Genomic DNA, 21,790 nt, shown 5'->3' on the forward strand with positions numbered 1-21,790 from the left:
CATTCAAAAGAGGATGAGCCCAAACAAAGCATCTTGAAAGGATCTATGCCTCCCCAGCAACAGGTAGGTGGCAGTCAGGTGTGAGATGCCTTCATTCATCAGAGCTTTTCAACCAATTCTCAGTATTCCACTGCCTCCAAAGCCTCAATACCTTATTGATGGTATTCAAAAGGAACCAAGCAGCGAACACTGACTGCTGTAGCTTTAAAGAACACATTGATAACTCTGTCCTGACTGCGCTGCATCAAGTGTCCACTTGCATACTCAAATTTTAAATTAGCCAATTATCACTGTGCTTGGAGAACAACTGCGATAAGGTTCATCAATCCCAACTTTTTCTTTTACTCATGATAAGCCTTTCATCCAGAATTTAAGACTACATGAAACTGCAGATGGGCTACAGAGCAGGACATGGACATGCAAAACATGACACAAGGACGCTTGGGAGATTCTTAATGCACCTGCTAATTCTGTAGACATTTAATAAAGGCACTGTCAGATCATATCCCAACTTTCAGCCTCAGTAGCACGATTTGAAGCCTGGAGCACATTCAAGCAGAACTCATGCATACAGTTCAAACAGTAAGGTAACATTACTGCAACCATGCAGAAGTCATCTAGCAGCGTTTGTAACAGACAAAGAAGGACGTAAATTCTAGAGAACTTTACACCCACCCACACCTACACCCCGAGAGACATCATATCCACTGAAAAAAATCTGCACAACTTCTATTGCATGTTTGACTGGCTGTGGGCTCTCTAAGGAAAGGAAGCTCATCTTTGTAACCCAAGGATATGGAATGCAGTCAGAATAGGATAAATCTATTAAAGCTTCCAGCCATCCAGGACACAGGTGCCCAACTTTTAGTACTAAGCCTGCTACATCTAACTTTACGGCTTAGACTGAACAGCACTTGTTTGCCTCAAGCTTGAACTTGCATTGACCTGTTAATTCTCAGATGTCTACGTTTAGACGGACGAAGAGCATGTGGGCATACGCTGCAGTCAGCTTTCTGCTCTCCTCTGTACATTGCTGTGATTTGGGTAGTACATGAATTAACATTCTCAAAGAAATATTGAGGTATTAGAAGTAAATTAATATGTTCAGTTAATATGAGTACTTGATAAAGCTTGACTGTCAGAGAAGCAAATGTCACAAGTTATCAATTTTCAAGCTTGGGAGTGCTTTAAAAATATAGTCAATATAGACCTATTGTTGTACTTTAGCACTGTAGAACAGTCTTTCACTTTTAAAACATAGGGCAAAAAAGGCTAGCCACTTACAATTGATAAAAGGTCTACAAAATCGAATTAGCTAAACAATTCATAGTTCGGCTAATCCCCATTAGCGTACATTCAGCACTATAACCACTGACTGCTAGACACTTGAGTGAGAGAGAGGCATTTGAAAATTGCAGAGCCCAGTGTTCCTAGGCATTTAGGTTTGACAAGCAAGGGGTTTATGGTCTCAGTGGAAAAACCTAATAGAACACCACTCTTATCCAGATTTTCCTTAAATTGTCTTGCCTCAATACTGCAGCTAACTACTGCCCCCCGGTGGTATTTTACTGAAGATGTATCTGGTCAGCACGTTCAAGAAAAAACAAAAACAAAAACTTTGCACATGAAACAAAAGGGCAGGGTATTATTTTTAATGTTGTACATTACACATTTAGGCATTGAAGGAATGGCGGACTGGTCATGGCAATCTGATATAATCCACAAAGATTTAGAGCTCTGTAACAGAATTCAATCCATCCTAATTTATTAGTCCATCACATTCTGCCTAAGACACCCAATTCATTTAATCAACAAATCAAACCGTGGACTTATTTAATCAGTTATGTCATGCTTGGTCACAGCGTCATAACTGATTAAGGCAATGAAGCAGCCAGGAAATGGACTGGGACATTATGTTTCTGATCATAAGAGGTGCAGCCCATCTGATTTGTAGCCATTCCATTTATAAAGGAGTGGGCACCAGTGTACAAGTCTGAACACCACGTGTACATGGGGCACAGGTCCTCTGCACTTGTGCTACATTACAGATTCAGGATGAAACGCTTGACCTGTTTTAGGTATTTTGGTTTGAGATAATCCTGCAGTTCATCTTTTCTCACCCATGCAAAAGAGTCCTTCTGTAGAGATGAGCAGTCACCGCCTGACAGCAGAGACTTGAAGAAAAACACCTTGGCTCCTATTCTGCTCTCGGTCTGAACGTTCTTGGGAAATTGGTATTTGTAAAATCCACATGGGGAATTGCCAAGAAAGGTTGCTTTCAATTCTGCACCTAGATGTATAAAGCAAGTGATAAATCCTAAGTAAATTTTATGATTTTATGAAAATTCCAGCATGCATCTAAGACTTAAGTTTCTGTTTACCACAGAAAACAGTACTAGATCAGGCCTCACCAAGTTTACTGGAAAGTCAACAAGTTACAACTTCAGAGTTCAGCACATAAAAGGAAGAGGGAGTGATACCTGGCAGACTGGAGAGGGCACGCTCGGCTGTCTGTCTCAGTGTCTCTCCTGCCTCCCACTGCAGCTGAGGCAGAAGCCAGACGTTCTGATGGCCAACATCCTGCTTCACCAGGAGCACCAAGCTGTCTCCCAGGAAGCACTCGGAGGAGCTCACATCTGTGTTGTCAGAAGCTATGGAATGTTGGGGGCACGTGCAAGACAGACAGACACACACACACACACACACACACACACACACACACACACACACACACACACACACTGTAGTGGATCGAGGTTGTGCACGCGAATATACAGCAGCTAAACAGTGACAGCGTGGGAAGATGAATGAGCCTCTTGACATTGCGGTTGTGGTTTGAGGTCACAGCCAGGAAAACGACAAGCGTAGCAGAGGGGCATCTTATACAGATATGCTAAATGCTTAATATTTTTAGCATATACAGTTGTGTTCAAAATAATAGCAGTCCAACATGACTCATCAGATCAATCACTGTTTTTGGTACAAATTATATTACTGCATGGCAAATAACCCACCAGTAGGTGTAGCAGAGTCATAGAAAACCATCGGACCCAACATTCATGATATGCATGCTCCTGAGTTTGTGTAATTGAATAATTAATTGAAACAGGCGTGTTCAAAATAATAGCAGTGTGGAGTTCGATTAGTGAGGTCATTCATTCTGTGAAAAAACGGTTGTCAATCAGGTGGCCCTTATTTAAGGATGAAGCCACCACATGTTGTACATGCATTTCTCGCTGAAAACCTGAGAAAAATGGGTCGCTCCAGACATTGTTCAGAAGAACAGCGTACTTTGATTAAAATGTTGATTGGAGAGGGGCAAATGTATAAAGAAGTACAGAAAATGATAGACTGCTTGGCTAAAATGATCTCCAATGCTTTAAAATGGAACGCAAAACCAGAGAAACGTGGAAGAAAACGGAAGACTACCATTCGAATGGCTCAATGAATAGCCAGAATAGCAAAGACTCAGCCAATGATCAGCTCCAGGGTGGTCAAAGACGGTTTGAAGTTACCTGCGAGTAGTGTGATAATTAGAAGATGCCTGTGTGAAGCTAATCTATCAGCAAGAGACACCCGCAAAGTCCCATTGTTTAACCAAAAAAAAAAAAAAAAAGACGTACTGAAGAGGTTACAATTTGCCAAAGAACACATGGACTGGCCTAAGGAGAAATGGAGAAACATTTTGTGGAATGATGAAAGTAAGATTGTTCTTTTTGGATCCAAGGGCCGCAGACAGTCTGTCAGACGACCCCCCCCCGAATTCAAACCACCATACACTCTGAAGACAGTTAAGCATGGTGGTACAGGCAATATGGTATGGAGATGTTTCTCTTACTATGGTGTCGGGCCTATTTATCGCATACCAGGGATCATGAATCAGTTTGTATACATCAAAATACTTGAAGAGCTCATGTTGCCTCATGCAGAAGAGAAAATGCCCTTGAAATGGGTCTTTCAACAAGACAACGACCCCAAACACACTAGTAAGTGAGCAGCATCTTGGTTCCAGACCAACAAAATTAAAAAGTTATGGAGTGGCCAGCCCAATCCCGGACCTTAATCCGATAGAAAACTTGTGGGGGGACATCAAAATTGCTGTTTCTGAGGCAAAAACCAAGAAATGCAGAGGAATTGTGGAAAGTTGTCAAATCATCCTGGGCTGTTGGTCGACTCCATGCAACACATGTGAAGCAGTTCTCAGTAACAGTGGTTATACAACTAATTATTAGTTTAGTGATTCATAGCAATGATGGATCCTAAAGATTTTCCAGTTTATACAGTAAATATTTGAGTTTGTGAAGAAAAATGCAGACACTGCTATTTTTTAACAGCCCAATATTCATTTTTTCTTCATTTTCTGTAAAGTAATTTAAAAATTGATACATTTTTCTTCATGTTTTGATTTAGAATATAATGTGCAGTGCATGGAAATAAAAACTACTATAAGGATTCTGAGCTTTACTCACATTTTTAAACACACTGCTATTATTTTGAACACAACTGTACATTTATACTAGGCTACTATAATTAGAAATTAGTACTGTCATTTAGAGGTACTTACTAAACAGTGCATGGAAATTTCATTAGATTTTAATGAACTACACACCTTTTATCCTTAAAGCTGGTTTGAACTGCTTCAGTTTCTGTTCCCAAGCATCCTCCAAATCTTGAGCTGTGACAATGTCCTGGCTTTCATAGTCCTCGTCATCTGAGCCATAATCGGCCTCTTGTTTACGACTCAGGCGATCAGAATCCAGCAAGAGACGAAGCTCGTGATCAGAAAGCATGCTTTTCTCCTGTTCCAGCTAGATGAAGAAACCCCATAAGGCAATGGACCTTAACAGCTGCACAACTACCACTCCATATAGCAGTTAATATCATACTGTTCAGCAGTTTTCCAAAAAGATGATAAATTACAGCTTGACCAGAACACTACAGCCAGAGAGCCAACAGCCACACTAAACAGAGAACATTTCACACCAAGTCTCACTTCATTACACTGGCTTGCAGTGTCTTCAGTAGTACTACTAGATTTTTAAACATTACAAGGAATAGCACCATCATATATAATGAACTGCCTGCGTGTGTGTGTGTATGTGTGTGTGTGTGTGTGTGTAGATCGTTCTTTAAGGTCCGGTAATGCAGGCTTGCTTAACGTATAAGAAAAAAAGTGGTGAAGCAGCCTTTTGCTTTTATGTACCAAAATATGGAACAATTTACAACGAGACTAGACAGGAAACATTACTACATAATTTCAAGAAGCATCTGAAAATGTATTTCACCTACAGTAGGTCATTGTTCATTTACATTCCACAATAATATCACGGCATTTATTTTATAAAGTTAATTTTAACTTCTAATAATATCACTATTACTATTGTTTATTTACTACTATATTTATTTCCCTCCTACTTTATGTTCATGTGATCTTATTTAAATGTATAGCTTTATTTTAATCCTCCGTCAAGCGAAGCACTGTGAGCTTCGTTTATGTATGAAATGTGCTATACAAAATAAAATGTAGTAGTAGTAACAGCAGTAGAATCGCTTAATGATCCAAGGGCAGGTTGCGAGCTATTAACCAAGTCTGAATGTTTGCGGCTTACCTGCTGCAGAAGGTCCAAGAACTGCTCCTCGATTGGGTTCCGGTCTTGAGATATAACTGGTAACCGTTGTAAACACACCGCTCCATGTAGAACCCAAGGAGACGGAGAATTTACAGCCCGGAGTTTTTGAGCGCACCATCGCTGAGTGCTAGAAGAGAGGTTGCGCACACCAGCTTTTAACGTGCCTTGTCTCGCTATAATTTGCCACAGCGGTCGAGAAGCAGACCTCCAACAGAGCGCCGCCATCTTGGCTGTACATGTGTTCCCACAATTCAACGTTCAAGCTTCGGGGAACATGCTATTAAAGGGTTTGCTGGGTGGGGATAAATACAGACATTTAGTTTGAGAATAAATGTAGATATAAGCATTGGCGTGATAAAAGTAGATTTAGTTATAAAGTAATATTTATACAGATCGCTTTTAAATGTATTTGCTGCATAGAGATTATCAAGGAAAGGGAGCAAAAGTCGTGACGGGATGTACCCTATGATTTTCAACGAATATAACATTCCGGATACACATGACCCTCAATGTCATGCCGTTCTGTAGGCAGCTAGTAAGCAACTTCTTGATCTTTAACATATGATATGAAAATATGTATAGAATAAATTCTGCGTTATCGAATATCATAAGAGGTGCCTGTCAGCAGCTTCTTGGGCCTTTGACTTCAACCGGGAGGGCAGCGTAAGTGTTCTGTGTATGTAAGCCTGCTAGCTAGCGACCGGTAAAACTGGGTTAACTGTTCCTGAGCTTTAGCTAACCAGCCAAGGAGTCGTCTATGAAAATTATTTCTGTTAACTGGTACCGTTTACGTGGAAACGTTAACTTTATTTCAGCTTAGACTCCTTAACAGTGAAAAACACTGAGATGTACTTATCTAATAGTAGCTTTTTAGTATCAAAAGTGCAATATTATAGTGTGCAATATCCTGCTCTGCTATTTGTTTTAGAGTTGTTATATTTATACATTCACTAATTTATTATTATTATTTATTATTGTTATTGTCGTCATTATTTTATATTCGCGATTTATTTTGGTCACTTTTATTTTATATATAATAAGTGAACTTATTTTATCCTTGGTTAAGCTTGGTACACGTAATTTCGTTCTGCTATGCACCTTTCCTGTATGGCTGAATGACAATAATGTGAATCTTGAGTCTTGAACGTGCTTGCCTGAGGCGTGACGTTAATTGATCAATACATTGAACTGATCGATCAAATGATTTTGTTCTTGAGGCAGCGGAGGGAGAGTGGAGGTGGCGCGCGCGCTCTGCTTGGGCGCTCCACGTTTGCAGGAGGTTGGAACCCAGTCTCATCACGACGGCGCATCGGCGAGCCCTGCAAGAGACTCGAAAGACTTCAGGTGTGCCGTGCAAGCTAGCTTCATGCTTTTGTTTTCGTTTGTCTCTGGTAACATCGAGAGCACCCGACTAGCTAGATTTGCACAAATCCAGAGTCTGTTAGTAACTGGGCAGTGACACGATTTTAAATGTTTTGGTTAAAGTGTAGAGTTTCATCTTTAATTTGAGAGTATTGAGAGCATGCATCCGTATTTGGAGAATGAGGATGTCCCTGAAATGGGACGTGGTGCTATGAATAACATGAGCTGTGATTCTTAGGTGGTTTACTCAATATAAATGTAAATTCTCTCAAATTAAAGCTAACCCTTGGAAATTTCTTGCACTAAGTTGGGTGCACAAAATACTTGGGTGAAGGGGACTATAAGTAGCAGGCTGTTGTAAATCACTGGTATCATCTCAGCCAGTCATATTAATTATATCACTCTTATTGCACTTATTTCTCTTATTTAAGTAGCTGCACTGAGAATAATGGAGTATCACAAAAATGGCACACCTGTGTTATTATTTCACGTTTAGCATTTCTTGTTCTAAAGCTCTTGAGATAAGAATATTGTCAGATTTGCACCTCCTTTACCCCCACCTCATACACGTCAGGCACATGTGGAGTTGGTCTTCTTACAGCAGTGGATCCTCTCACTTTGGGTAAAGCAAGGGGCCACAGGGCATAAATGTGTTCTACGATGATGATGATGATGATGATGATGATGATGAAGATACCCATAGTACCCCTATCTCTGAATGTCCTATCTGTATAGCTGCAGTGTCTGTGTCCCATGAAGAATGGATCTGGAGTTATTGATCCATTTCAAATTTAATGTGTTGAAGTGTAGAGCTAAAATACCAAAAAAATATCACTGACCAATTGTTTACACTTGCCCTGCTATGTTTCTTGAAAAGAAATAGATAAATACATTGGGCTTCCAGGTATGTGCATATCATATCACAGGATGATTCTTGTAGTTCTTCAAGCTCTTGTCTGGAGGTTCTCAGTGTTTATGAGTAAAAGTTCTACAGCATTAAAAAAAATAACCTGTTTGATTGACAACCAAAATTTGACTGACAAGATTAGCCTTAAAATAATTTTATAAGCCTACGACAGAAATTTATACTGTTATGGTGTAGTGAGAGTTTTTCTGTAGTTTTCTTGTTGAAGAACATCCTCTCAGATGTACTTTAATGTTGTTTATTTGAATATATTTTTATATCCTACAGATCTTCAGTTTATGGCCTTTTATGAACATAAACAGATTGAGCATGATTAGCACTATTCTGGCTTGTAATATCACTTTTATACACTTGGTTTTGTAACTTAGAAATACGTTTGGTCTAATCTCTAGTGGGACTCTGTACAGTTTTTCTTTCACAGTGTTGGTTCAGTGTTATTTTCTTGTCTCTACTCCTCAGTTATTACCCACCATTTCCTGGTCAAGAGAGTGCTTTGAAATGGGATGGCAAAACATTTGAAGAATTGCCGATAGCTCACATAAAAGCCACCTATAACAAGTAAGCTTTTCATTTTAAGATGAAGATGGTTCTGAAAGATTCCACTACACACAAGATATGTCATCTGTTGTGTACTCGTTCAATTTTATTTTTTTTGTCTGATCTTTCTTTTTAGTTGAGTACGCTTTCCTAGTGAAATGTCGTAAAAACAGATCCAAGTATGGGTCTTTTGATTTCCATTTGAGTCTGGGATGGAACATGGGCAATATCCATAGCACATACAGACAGTGCTTAGAGACTGGCAGGTATATCGGGTTCTAATCAAATCCTCGTTGTTCCCTCCAGCACACACATCCAGGTGACAGATTCCATGGGCCAGTACATGGCCAGGACATCATGTGGAACGGAGGGCTTCCGCAATGCAAGGAAGTCTACCCCCATCGCAGCGCAGACCGCCGGAATATCAGCTGCTGCTGTAAGACACATTTTGTCACTGTGAGATTACGGCTAACAAATTTTTTATCCAACTGAACAAGTATAAAGTTCACACACAGGCAAAGCAACAATGACTGAGCACCACACTCAGCATAAAAAATGCTTAACGTAATTCTTATGAAACAGCATGGTAAATGGGACGAATGTATATTGTTCATAGTGGGTTCAGGAGAGTGGTGATCTACCACTGTCATTATTATGAAGTTGGTGGAATGGAACCGTAGATTGTAAGTGCGCTCAGTAAATCATTCTTGCTTCCTTCATTCGCTCAATTTCTGAGGCATTACATTAGCTTTTTATCACTTTTCACGTCTTTTCTCAAATTAGCGTAGTTTGTGGTGTGCAGCGTTAGTGCAGTGCTGTCCACTAGATGGCAGCACTGTTTCTTTTAGCAACAATGTACTGCTCTCTACGATTGTCTTACTATTGGTTCACTTGTAGTTTACGTTTTGAATGAAAAAAAATAAATATGGTTCTATGTCTGAATAATTTGGCATGTTGGGAATTAGTCAAACACCACGTTAAAATCTTAATCATTGAGGGTCCTGTTTAGCATTGCATGCCCACCTGCCTTCTACCTTTTATGCGACAGGATATAGTTGACCACATACTGCAAGTGTAATTGTTCAGTCGAGTATTTCCGGCAACATTTTTTTTTTTTTTTTCATAATTGGAAAAGTTTTCTGTGCATTCACTCATGCACCAACAATTTGACTAAGGGACAGAAACATCGCTTACATATTTACGTTCATGTTTATCCTTCGCCCTCCATGTTACCGCTCCGCTCCTCTCGTAATTTCATCGGCGTCTGCTGCGGGGACGTTAATGAGAACCCCGCACGGTGGCACTATGGATAATAACTGCATGACTATATTCTTATAGCCATTTATTTACTGCCTGGACACAAGCGGTATCATCTAAATCAGTATTTTTGCAGAGCCCTCACAACACAACCCCCTGCAATTTTGTTTTTCTCCACTCATTTATTAGCTCTTAATAGAACAAGTGCCTCACTTTGTGCTTGTTCCCTTGGAGCAGAAAGCACAGACGAAGGGGGCGACATTTGTTCGGGTGGTGCTCAAAGGTCTGGGCCCAGGACGCTTGGTGAGTATTGCCGGCACTCGCCTTCACTGTTCTAGTCTTACGTAATCCTACGAAGACCATAATTATAATATCACATTTCTAATTTGTGGTACGTATTTGACTGCTTACAAGCCTATAGAAATGTACTGTAGGTTTTTGAAGTCCAAGTAAATAAACAATCCAGAGGTTCAATAAGTATTAAAAATTCCAACTTTAGAATTACTAAAGTTACTTACTTTTTTAATTGTTCAATTCTCCATGCCACATTGTTGATTGATTTTTATAGCATGTTATCAGATAGAAATTGCAAGCCATCTCTTAACTCCCACTTACCCAATTAGTTATATTTATGTAACGCGATTCACCCAAGGTCACTTTACATTATGTCATAACAAATAGGAAGCATAGCGCATAAGTGCATTACACACCAGTGCATTTTTGAAGATTGAAATAAAAAAATGACAACTTAAGAAAACAAGTGGTCGCAACAATAGAATAATGGAGAACAACAACTTTGTCTTGACCGGACCTTCTTACCGTAGAACCTCGGCCAGTTTGCTGTTAATACCACACATACGTCATTGGTTTACACCCTAAAATTTGGTAATTGTTGTTTGACAGATGAAGTAGAAAAGAAAAGCCTTTTTTCAAGTGGGCAACTAGCATAAAAAGGAAGGCCAAAAATATAAAACATTACTACAAAACAAGAGTACAAAATAAGAGTTTTGCTCTGTCTACCCTGTCTGTCTATGAGAAATGAAGTTCTGTGAAAGCAAGGGGAGGGAGGAGCAGAAGAGTATCAAAAGCTGCAGCTCTTGAAAGCTTTTTTTACAATGCCAGAAGAGAAGCCCCAGTGGAGTGGCAGGAAAGAGACGAGGCTGAAGGGTGTGGACAGACACAAAATGCGATGTCTCTGAGCTCCACAGGTATCTGGACAATAAAATCTTGCACTGTTGTCTAGATTGTTCATCAGCTCTGCAGGTTTGAAAAGGTGCCTTGATTGCTGGGCTAAGAGAGAGCCTGTCGGCGTTGAGTTAAAACCTCGCTTACAGCACATGAACTGTGGAGAATCATTTTGAAATTATGGCTCACTTTGTTCTCCTTCACCCTGTTTTAGGGGGCCTTTTATTTTGCTTTGCACTTTGTGGTTCTTTTTATTGGTCAGGTGGGCTTTAATGTGTTTGGCATTCACAGAGTCAGTGGTAATTGCGGGCTTTGTGGTTTGTTTCTGGGGCTGCCAGTGTCTGACATTGTGAAGAAGTGTCAATGGAAGTGGAGTACACTGCCATGAGAAAAATAAAGAGAAACAAATTAATCAGAGAAATAGCGAAACATTAGGCTTGCCAAATCGACCTTACACAGAAGGGGAGAGAATCCGCCGGTGACCTACAGTGATGGGAGAAAGGCCCCTGTATACCAAGGTTGACCACCGCAGCGCATGCTGGACGAATCCTTTCAGTGGTAAAGAAAAATCTTCCAATGATGGGGCAAAAGATCACGACTTGAGTCTGTACCACAAATGAAAACCTCTAACAAATCACATGGACGGTACAATCAATTTCCAGGATCCAGAAGAGGAGTCTATTCAGGAAACGGAGTCGGATGAATGCGTGCAAATCAGCCTGCAGCAGAATGGTGGCAACCTGAAGGGGGGGGGGGTAGGGGTGCTAGCTCTGGAACATTGCTCAGGCACGTACGGCTCCCGCTGCACTCGGCTTCCGACAGTGACAGAAAGATGGATTCTGTGATCTGCAAAAAAAAAAAAAAAAAAAAAGAGAAAGAAAGAAAGCTTAGTGTTCTTGTGGAATGATGGGGACCCAAAACATACTGCCCAGAAGGCCAAGGTGCTCTCTCTATGCTGAACGAACCAAAGTGAGCAAGAACTGAAGGCTAGCCGGTACTAGCCAGTAAATCACCAACTTCGCAATGTCATTACCGGAGGTGCTTTTTTTTTTTTCCACATGAATTGTTTTTTTTTGTTGTTTTGTTTTGGGTTTTTTTGTTTGTTTTTTTAATTCATTTTTAAACAAACACAATATGCTGACTTGTAGTTTTAAAAAAAAATAAAATTTTGTAATTCACTTAAAATATGCCATATACCCCACACCCTCCTAATTTAAGCATACAAATACTTATCCCTTTACTACAATTACTACAATTGTCTGCAATAATACTACTATAGCCAGTAAGGAAAACACATTGGAGAGTCATCAACATTGCTCCAGCATGTCTTTGACCTTGTAATTGGCTGAAAGTAAGCTGTCCTATTTAAAGTGTTTTCAGGGCTGTGACTAACATTATACCTTACAAATGAGCAAGGGACGTAGAAATTTGTGATATGCATGTGAATGCATGTCTGTGTACCTGCTTGTATCCACTGATCAAATTTAGATTAGACTTTGTTTGTAACAGGTCACCAGTGGAAAGCAGCTCAGAGAACAAAGACTTTTTGTTCAAGTAATGAAAAGTATGGAGAATTAGTAAATTAATTCGCTTATTTGAGTGGATCACCATGCCTTGTCTTATATGCTGTGCATTTTTGATATTTGCTAAGGTAGTGTCAGGGTAACGCTAAAGGTTTAAGATCATGTTAAATGTGGTTTGCAGTAGGCATCAGTATGTTTGTTGCAGCAGATGGATGAGACATCAGTTCCAGGTGTAATCTCGGACCCCACATCAAATTCTGAGGTGTCACTGATGCTACTGCAGTACAGTTGGAAATACCACTTGATATAATTCTCATTACTTGCCACTATATAGCTACCATGTTCCCTTATGTGCTCCTCTATGTGTAAAACTGTAATCATGTGCTTACAGTCTTACATTTTGTTCAAGTACTGTTTAATATGTGCAGAAATGTTTACCTAATTTTAGCTGAAAATGCTTTGCTTAAAAAGTGATTAGCAGCCTTATCGTCACTTGATGTTATTAGTTGTCCAAAACACTGGAAAACCAAAAGATAACATCATCAGTGTCCGAGTACTTTAGGGACTTACTAAATGGAACCACACACATGCACGTTTCAAACTGTAACTTTAAAGGGCTGCACAATGAGTAGCTGTCTGTTGGTGAATGGAGTGCTGGAAGTTTGAATTGGAGGAGAAAGAAATGGCATGAGAAATTAGCCTGTGAGTCCCTGAAGTGACCGAAGCTCTGGTGGCTGAAAAAAAGGTCTGTAAAAGAAAGGAATAAGCGAAATGCACATTCTGTGCAAACACGTTCTAGTTAATAAACTGCCAGCTGTAGAAAGAGTCGGTGACAGACAAGTAGCCAGCTTGCCGGCAACTGAAACAGCATGTCAGCTGGGTTTCCAACATCACCTAGGCTTCATCTTACAGCTGACAGTGAAATGCTGGAATGAAATTCTTTGCTTAGACAGGGTTGAAGCTAAAGCCTCCTCTTGCGTCTTGACACCGGCACTGACCCCTAATGTGTTTAGTTAACCAAAACCATGCTCGGACTGGCATAATCTGTCCACTGGCCTAACATAAACGCTGATCTCCCTTTTGTGTATCCTCGCATGCTTGCCTTCAAGGAAAAATGCTAATGTAGTCAGTAGTCAACAGTTCGTGCAGTCAACAGGAATCACTGACCCAGTGGACTGCAGTAGAGTTTTATACTGTGGAGTGTCGGCTGGGGGAGGGCATGAGGCAGGTTGAGAGTGTTCAGCGCTGCAAGGCTCCTTTTAGCCACTTCGGCACACTGGCGGGAAACGGGAAGCTTCTAGAAGCGTGATGCGTTCAAGCATTTGTGAGGTTAAATTAGCGCCAGCAGGAGGCCTGTAGCACTGGTACTGCCCAGGTTGGAGGATGGAATCTAGACTTATGTAAGCTGAAGATAAAGCGTGGTGGTTAGCTACTACTAGATACGATGTGGAAAAGACTTGATCGTGTTAAAACCGCTAGCATCTTGTTCTGTCAAACAACATATTTACATGTACTCTAAAATAATTTCTGTTTAGAGCAATTTTCATACCTCATCATGCCCGTGTTTGTTAAAATTTTTTTTTATTCTAGCTTTTGGACATAATGTTATCTTAAATAAAGACCAACTTTATTTAAGACCAACTTTAAATAAAGACCACTTTTCTGTTTTCCTTGTGTACAGTCTGCCATTAAAGGGCTAACCATAGGAGGACTCAAGGTTGTTTCCATTACTGACAACACCCCGGTTCCACACAATGGCTGTCGCCCCCGTAAAGCTCGGAGGATATAAACCCCGGTAATCCAGTGTGTGTGAAGGGAAACCGTCAGTGACTGAGTCTGTGGTCTCTGTGGAGGAGCTGAGAATCGAATCACACTGGGATTCTATCAGCTTAATGTGCTAGGATAAAAGGCTTGCTCATTTCATTTGAACAGTATGGTGTCTCCTCATATATCTATTAGAAAAATTAGCTTTGGATTTGTGGTTGCTATTTTTGCTATTTTTAATGTATGAAACTGTTGGAATTAAAGTTATGATACCTTTTCCCTTAACATTAAAGTTCATATATGGAGTGTTTGTGGGTTTTTTGTTGTTGTTTTTTTCTTGAGTGTGATAAAGACATTAATCACTGTCATAAATGTATGAGCTATGGGAAATGAGGTTTTTTTTTAAATGAAGCTTTTCAGCCTTGTTCAGGTTGAACAATGGAACATGTCAGTCTAATGTGCACTTCAGAATGTATCATTTTTTTATCATCACTGGTATTAGATATGTCAGTTCCACCTTCCAAGTCTGCCTCCAAGTCTGATATGACAGGTACAGTGCAGAACAGCTCCCTATAAATAAATGGACTCTTGTAAGGTTATTGCCCTTTCTTAGCATTACATCAGGTGCCTCGTTGCCATGACGACAGCAATTAGCAGGAACTCAGGCAGACGGTTGAATACAAGTCTGTCCCTAGTACCCATAGCAACCAAGGTCAGGCCTGCAATGCACATCTGCTTTTTGTGTCGGCGAGAGCGCTAAGGCGGCGATGCTTGGGGAGAAAAGCAGTCTGCACAGGAGGCTATTTCCAAAACCTTATGGTGCAGTACAGCCCAGAGCTCTTATTAAGACCCCTTTTAAAGCAGCAATTAGTATTTGGACAACAAAGAGGACTTAAAGGAAGCAGTTGGGAGCATATTGCCATCACCACATGCGCAGAATTAAGACAGCAAGAGTAAATGGACCTGAAAAACATTCATATGGTTCATATTTTACATTGTTTTTTGATCGAATCAAACAAATAGTTTGGCTAATGGCCAGCTGATGTGTGCTCTTTAAGGATTATTGGACATGTGCTTGATGGAAAGAGATGTGACACCACCACCCCACCACCCCCAAAAAAGTGCATGTCTTACACTGTGTTTATTGACATGTAGGAAACAGACCACTAATTGACTGTACTTAACATTAGCTCCATGGCTGGTACAATAGCTGTATTGCACTGTGCAATGCCTGTTTTGATGATACGGCATTAACCACCTTGCATGATGATGTGTTCTCCGTGTAATTTGTTGAAATTGTTTTCAGTCACGCCTTTAGGCAGCAGTGGTTGGCTAAGCAGTAGAGGACCCACCCAACAGTATCACAGCCCAGCTGCTGTGTCCTCATACCTCATAATTACAGCTTTCAGAACTTACAAGTCTCTACAGCCCAATATGAATTACTTTGGGAACTCATCACTGTCCAATTAATTTCCACATTCTACTTGTTTCAAGATATTGTATCTGTATGTGTATTCACTGAAAATCACAACGGTCATATATTCTGTGAAAATCCACAATTTGCTATGTAAATTTACTATGTAGTGGCAAATCAGAAACTGCATTAGTTATGGCAGTCCATGCAATGTTATTGTGTATATTATTTATAATGGAAAAATAAATAAATATATAATCAACACTGCATGGACTGACATAACATTCTACAAATATTATGGAAATGGTAAATATCACAAAGTTAGTAAAATTCTCTCCAGAATGCACAGTGTGCTGGCAATAGGTAATCAAATCAAGTTAGCATAGTGTGTTTTGATGAAGGTTATATCACTAAAAATAATTCATTCAAATGAATAAATCAGTTAATTAAATAGAAATAGGATCAATGAAACTATGAAAACAAATCATGGGGTCACTACTGAATCAACTTTGCTTCTTGAAAGTTAGCAGAGCAATATCATGAGCATTGTGCATCGGTTCGATGCATCCTAGCACAAGGAAATTAAATTCATTAAAGTGAATTACCCAGGTGGAAACGCTTTCTGCTACTGAATTTCAAGCACAGAGTACAAATCCTCTGTCTCTGTTCTAAGGTCAGCCTTTTCTAACCAGTTTATAATGTCATTCACCCAGACATAAACCACAGTCATGGGTAATATCTTCCAGCATCAAATTGATCTACTTGTCCAAATGGCCAAGCACCTCAGGTGTCAGTACTGAGCCTCAGTTAACTAAAAAAGGTTATAGAAGAGATTTAGCTGTAGTGCATTTGTTCACTAATACACTGCAAGGAAAATACAAGGTTTCATTATTTGGCTTTGCTTTAGAAATAGGTGTCTGAAGAACATTTTTTCAGATTAAAAAAAATCTGGAAAATGACTTTAATGGTAAAACGTTTGAAAGGTTATTATGTAATTAGAAGCTAAGGTCCACTTTTGCTCTTCATTGAAGTACCGCACGTATCTCACTTTCCTACATTGTGAAAGTCTAAGGAGTTGCAATGAAATGATCATACCCTTTAAGTACTTCTGGTGGTAAAGTCAATGTATTATCAAACATCAAGTTTGAAAAAGTTGACCAAACTGCACAACACAACATTTTTAGCTAGGTCTCCTTCGATCTTTACATATTAGGAACTTTTTCTAAGCCATGATAAGTTGTTTTCTCTTTGAAAGATTTTTCTTTCCCATCAGAACATACCTTGTTGCTTTTTTGTTTTGTAAGCATGGTTTATAATATTTCATTACAATGGTTATCACTCTTAGTTGCATATAAAGATTATAAATGTAAACTGCAAATACTATTTATGGTCTGACTCTAATAAGGGCTCAGAAACATGTTTGACCCCAGACCTCAGCAATCCTTGGAGATATAATGAGAGTTGTTGAGGAATCCATTTGCACCATTATAATCAAACATATTCATACCACTAAGTACGCCCTGCAGTGTTAAACATGGATTCTGCAACCATTATGAACATTTTCTATTTAATTGCAGCTGCTTATTTAGAGGAGGTCATCATATGGAAGGCACATATTTTCCCCGAAATGAATTTGAAATTGCAAATAATTCTTTGAGCAATTATGTGTTCTGTGTCTCCCCCCATTGTGATATTTTGTGATATTAATGGCACGTCCTTGTCCTCTGTTTTAGTTGGCTGGGTGGAGGGGGTGGGGGGAGTGCAACTGATTGATGTATCTCCCATGAGACTTTGCAACATGTTCCGGAAGAGCTTAAATGATCCAACATAGGCTAAATGAATGGCTGTGTTGGAGTTGTATCTGTAGGGTGGTAGGCGCTACCACAGCCTTTTTGCACTGTATGGTTTATAAAAAGCATTTTTTAAAAATCCAAAAACTAAAGGTAAAGCACTGAGAATGAACACATTAAAAGCAGGAAAGGCAGCTCCATGTTTGGCCTTGAGTGCTGGATAATGGCCTTCCAATTATCCCTGTTCGAAGTATCTAGACTTAGTTGTAATTTTCTGTAATAGCAGGCTTGGAACATGGAGGGGGAGCTGTAGTTATGTGTATGTGTGAGAAGACCAGGAGTTGTGCTAAGTGGATTGGAGGATATTTTCTGGTTGTGGGTTGTTTTTTTTTTTTTTTTTTCTTTATTCTTGGTTTTGTATTTTGTTTTTGTTTTTTTGTTGTTTTTTTTGGGGGGGGGGGGGTTGTTGTTGTTTTTTTGCAGTGGCCATTGGTCTTTACCCATTGTCCTTTTGTATATTCTGAGGTCTTAATCTGCCAGTACCTGTCTCAGCCAGGAGGATCTTGAAGACAAGAGTTTCCCCTTTTTGTTTTCCTTCATATTTTGCCTAATATTCGTCCTACTCCACGGCCAAGCTTTTAGCAGCCACTGACGAAGGTACATTTTGAAAATGGAATCGGGGGAGTGAGGGTAGGGAGAGGGGGGGTGTGAATGGAGAGATTTGAATGCTCATTGGCTATTCAGTCAAGAAGGCCAGAACCCACTTGAGGTCCATTTTGGTGCTCTTACCTGCCTTGCTGTGTTGAATAGCACCTTTGTTCTACAGGAGGAGAGACTGGAAGAATGGTAGAGCACTCGGGTCTACATTGGTAAGCATGCCCAAAGCTTTTCAGATACAGTATAACAAGTTCTGAAGACATACAAAGGCTTATATTAAACCCAGGGACATGGGTTGCTAATTGTTCATGCCCTTGCCATTACATCATTGGGTAGTTTGTATAACAGAGAAAAGATTTTTTTTTTTTCTGTTTTGATCAGTCCACAACACAGAGATCAGTTAATGAAATAGAAATTGTTTGTCATTTTCTTAACAAATGTAACATTGATTTGAATTAACATTAATGCCTTTTGAATCACCCTGTTTTTGTGAATTTAAACCATTCCAGAAATAACATTAGAATAACTGTGCATGTAATCATATTTTATAACAAATTGTTAGACATGGCACAAAATAACTGTTAATGTTTTTTTAAAAGCCTGTTGACAAGTGTGCAGTGTTAAGCCTGAGGCAGGAAATGCTGGCTATGAAAGGCACTGGCAGAAACAAACAAACCTCTCTACATAGCATTTGGTTTGACTAAAAAGTCCAACAAGGGATTGCTTGGATGATTAGCCATCAATGTGACAGGCTTCTGTTGCTTAGGAACATGACTATTCTGCCTTAATTGTCGCTTCACTTGGTCCGCTCCAAACAGCTTCAAATTGACAGCAGTTGTAATTTCCCCTCTAAATATGAATGTTTAGCACACAGAATCATCTGTTGTCCCCATTTTATACATGCCCTTTTTTGCTGCCTTGTGTGATTCAATTATTTTTTTTTTCAGACATAACTCACATCCCTGCTTGCTTACATGGGATATCCTGACACTCCCTGACAAAACATTTCTCTGAGTTCTTATTGCTCCCTGATGCTGGTTGCCATGGTTACTTCCCAGTGCCAAAGGAAAAGGGGAGACAGCAAGGGGAGGGGGAGAGCCCCAGAGCAAGCAGGTGACTGCCTGTGCTAGCTGTGTGTAATTTTGTTAGTGAATCAGTGTAAAAGCAGGGGGTGGGGGGGAGGGGGGCTAGGGTGTTTGTGTGTGTGTGTGTGAGAGAGAGAGAGAGAGAGAGAGAGAGAGTGAGTGTATGCATGTCTTATGTGTCTGTGAAGGAGAGAGTTTGGAAATAACATCAGAACAGGGAGACTGGAGCAGAATCCACACATAGTACATTAATGCACTGTGTTTTGGGTCCACTAGAGGGCCACAGATCAATGCCAACTGTTTACTATTCTTCAGAAAAAGAGCATTAAAGGAATATTTTGGCTCTGAGACCAGTTCAGTGATTCATTCTTATGTGAGACATCTAAAACTAATATAATACAAATGCACCAAAGTACTTTAAATACTGGTTCTTTAGTTCTCTAATGTTTTTATTGATTCCTATTGCCTAACTGAGAGCAAATGGAGGCATTGATCCAGGATCCAAGCTCTAACACAGTTTTGTGTGTGTGTGTGTGTGTGTGTGAGAGAGAGAGAGAGAGAGAGAGAGAGAGAGAGAGAGAGAGAGAGAGAAAGAGAGAAAGAAAGAAAGAAAGAAAGAAAGAAAGAAAGAAAGAAAGAAAGAAAGAAAGAAAGAAAGAAAAAGAAAGAAAGAAAGAAAAAGAGAAAGAGAGAGTGAGTGAGTGAGAGTGAGTGAGAGTGAGAGAGTTGGTTATATGAAAACATGTGTTTAATCAGTTAGCCACAAATGAAGCTGGAATCCACCCACTGACTGTAGTGGTGTTGTTTTGAATCCACTGATATCACATGTATGTGAAGACCTTCTAGAAGACCATCGCACATTTAATATAAGAAACACTATCCTAGTACATGTTTCAGTGTATTATTAGTTATTCACAGACTCCCAACGTAACTTGATAATTACAGCTTTGATATATAATAAAATTTAAAAATAAATTTCGATGAGTTCTCTGTGCTCTGACCAAAAAAGAAAACACAAAACAAGCATGATTATTACACCTTTATTTAAAATTGTTTTAATGTGCATCAAATTATGCATTTGAGAACATCTATAGACCGGTTATATTTAACTTAATATAACTTTTAATTCATAGCTATTAAATAATTGTTTAACAAATTACATTTATGTTAACTTCGAAATAGATCACAGACTCACAGTTTATAACATATGAATCTTGTATCCTATAATTTCTTCTTGTTTTGATCCATTGGCAACATTACTTAGTCTTTCAATTTTTGTCTTTCAAAAACGTCCAGAGGGACTCTTGTTATGAAGGTGTTTTTTTATTATTATTATTTTAATAATGGTTACGTCATGCTCGTGAAATTGACAGGCCACCTGTCGGTCGAACGGATCTCGCCTTTAAGAAGCAGCGTTAGAATCAAAACTGGAACTGTTCACTGCACATGGTGCGGAAAGAAGTCAGAACATGCGGCAGCAATTAGTGTCAGAGCATGCTATTGCCAGATAGGAATAACAGCCAGAAATGCATGCTGCTCCATAAGATACACCACATAGTGGAAGGACGAGAGAGTGTTCGATTAAATTTTAACTTCATTTGGACAACCATTGCTGGAAGAGGCACAGTCGAACAAGAATGTCTTCGGGCAACGTGTTCACAGTGTGTATTCCACCTTTTCGTACTTCCTAATATTCTTGGTGATTTGTCCTGATATGGCTGAACGCGTGCGATTCACAGGCGTCACTGGACGAAGCAACAGGTAGAATTATTTTAATAACACACTTTTCGGCTCATCTCTCGGTCTTACATCCTCGATATTTCATTTAATCGCGTAAATTTTTGTATAAGCCAACAGCACTGAACCTGACTGATAATTTAAATAAATCTGTCGGTGTAGTCTGTTTTCGTTAAAGACGGTGCTATTCGTAAGAATGACCTCTCGAGACGGCACAAAACTGCCGTGTCGTTAAATGTTCATTTTTTTCCACTCTTAATATTTTATTCTCAGTTTTATACTTACCCGCCGTTCGTAAGTTTGCGTTTGTCATTTGCCTAACGATTATTAGGAGGGTGATACTTAAACTCAGAATAATGTTTTCTCAGCAAGTCGAAACTAAATTATATCCTACTATAAGTAACAGATACAGTTTCGTGGAAATGCCAGCAAAATAATGCTTTGGTTTTGTTTTAAGAAATTAAGCAACAGGATAATGAAAAGAATCGTCACAGTGAATTAACGAAGGGCCACATTGACGTGCTTTTCAATTCCTCCGAGGGTATTTCACTTAATATTCAATTTGGATTTGTCAGAGTTTGGATTAAGGGCCTTTTAAATACACAAGATTGCTGTCTTTCTTATTAGTGTCAGTGTGTGACACAAACACGGGTCCACTGGCGGAGGCCCTCTGATCCGATTTTGAGCACTGTTTCAGCACCGATAGCTGGACAGCTCCGTTTAAAAAACAAACTGATCAAACGGATGCAGATAATACTATAAAAACGCAAACGCCTGTTTGCCAATTCCAGTTGCTCCATGTATTTAATTAAATTTTGTCCTGAGGCCTGATAATTCAATGTACTTATTGTATTATGAATTTACAGTTTAAAGAATAAATTCGGTGTCATGATAAATCGTTTAGTGCCCTTTTCAATAATGTTC

The 21,790-nt window shown here is 39.4% G+C and overlaps 2 protein-coding genes across 2 annotated transcripts; one reads left to right on the top strand and one right to left on the bottom strand.

Moving 5' to 3' along the window:
* Positions 1 to 1,636: 1,636 nt before the first annotated feature.
* On the bottom strand, positions 1,637 to 5,876 carry mrpl46 (mitochondrial ribosomal protein L46). The gene is made up of 4 exons (XM_027004524.3): positions 5,610 to 5,876; positions 4,610 to 4,808; positions 2,481 to 2,651; positions 1,637 to 2,290 (listed from the first exon to the last, which is right to left on the bottom strand). Exons 1-4 carry the CDS (start codon positions 5,853 to 5,855, stop codon positions 2,043 to 2,045), a joined length of 864 nt encoding a protein of 287 aa, XP_026860325.2. The 5' UTR covers positions 5,856 to 5,876; the 3' UTR covers positions 1,637 to 2,042.
* A 154-nt stretch (positions 5,877 to 6,030) lies between these two features.
* Positions 6,031 to 14,493, top strand: mrps11 (mitochondrial ribosomal protein S11). Its single transcript, XM_027004492.3, has 6 exons — positions 6,031 to 6,293; positions 6,852 to 6,974; positions 8,377 to 8,475; positions 8,761 to 8,890; positions 9,949 to 10,014; positions 14,101 to 14,493. The coding sequence occupies exons 1-6, from the start codon at positions 6,205 to 6,207 to the stop codon at positions 14,206 to 14,208; spliced, it is 615 nt and encodes a 204-aa protein (XP_026860293.3). The 5' UTR covers positions 6,031 to 6,204; the 3' UTR covers positions 14,209 to 14,493.
* The last annotated feature ends 7,297 nt before the right edge of the window (positions 14,494 to 21,790 follow it).

Source organism: Electrophorus electricus, chromosome 3 (genome assembly GCF_041902795.1).
Source record: "Electrophorus electricus isolate QZ-2024a chromosome 3, ASM4190279v1, whole genome shotgun sequence".
NCBI classification, from domain to species: domain Eukaryota; kingdom Metazoa; phylum Chordata; class Actinopteri; order Gymnotiformes; family Gymnotidae; genus Electrophorus; species Electrophorus electricus.

Coding starts and splice junctions, on each gene's coding strand:
- mrpl46 (XM_027004524.3), bottom strand. CDS start 5,855: ATGGCGGCGCTCTGTTGGAGGTCTGCTTCTCGACCGCTGTGGCAAATT. Junction 2,652..4,609: donor ACCAGCTTTAAGGATAAAAG/GTGTGTAGTTCA, acceptor AACATTCCATAG/CTTCTGACAACACAGATGTG. Junction 2,291..2,480: donor TGCCCTCTCCAGTCTGCCAG/GTATCACTCCCT, acceptor TTATACATCTAG/GTGCAGAATTGAAAGCAACC.
- mrps11 (XM_027004492.3), top strand. CDS start 6,205: ATGTATAGAATAAATTCTGCGTTATCGAATATCATAAGAGGTGCCTGT. Junction 8,476..8,760: donor ATAAAAGCCACCTATAACAA/GTAAGCTTTTCA, acceptor TGTTCCCTCCAG/CACACACATCCAGGTGACAG. Junction 8,891..9,948: donor CCGGAATATCAGCTGCTGCT/GTAAGACACATT, acceptor CCCTTGGAGCAG/AAAGCACAGACGAAGGGGGC.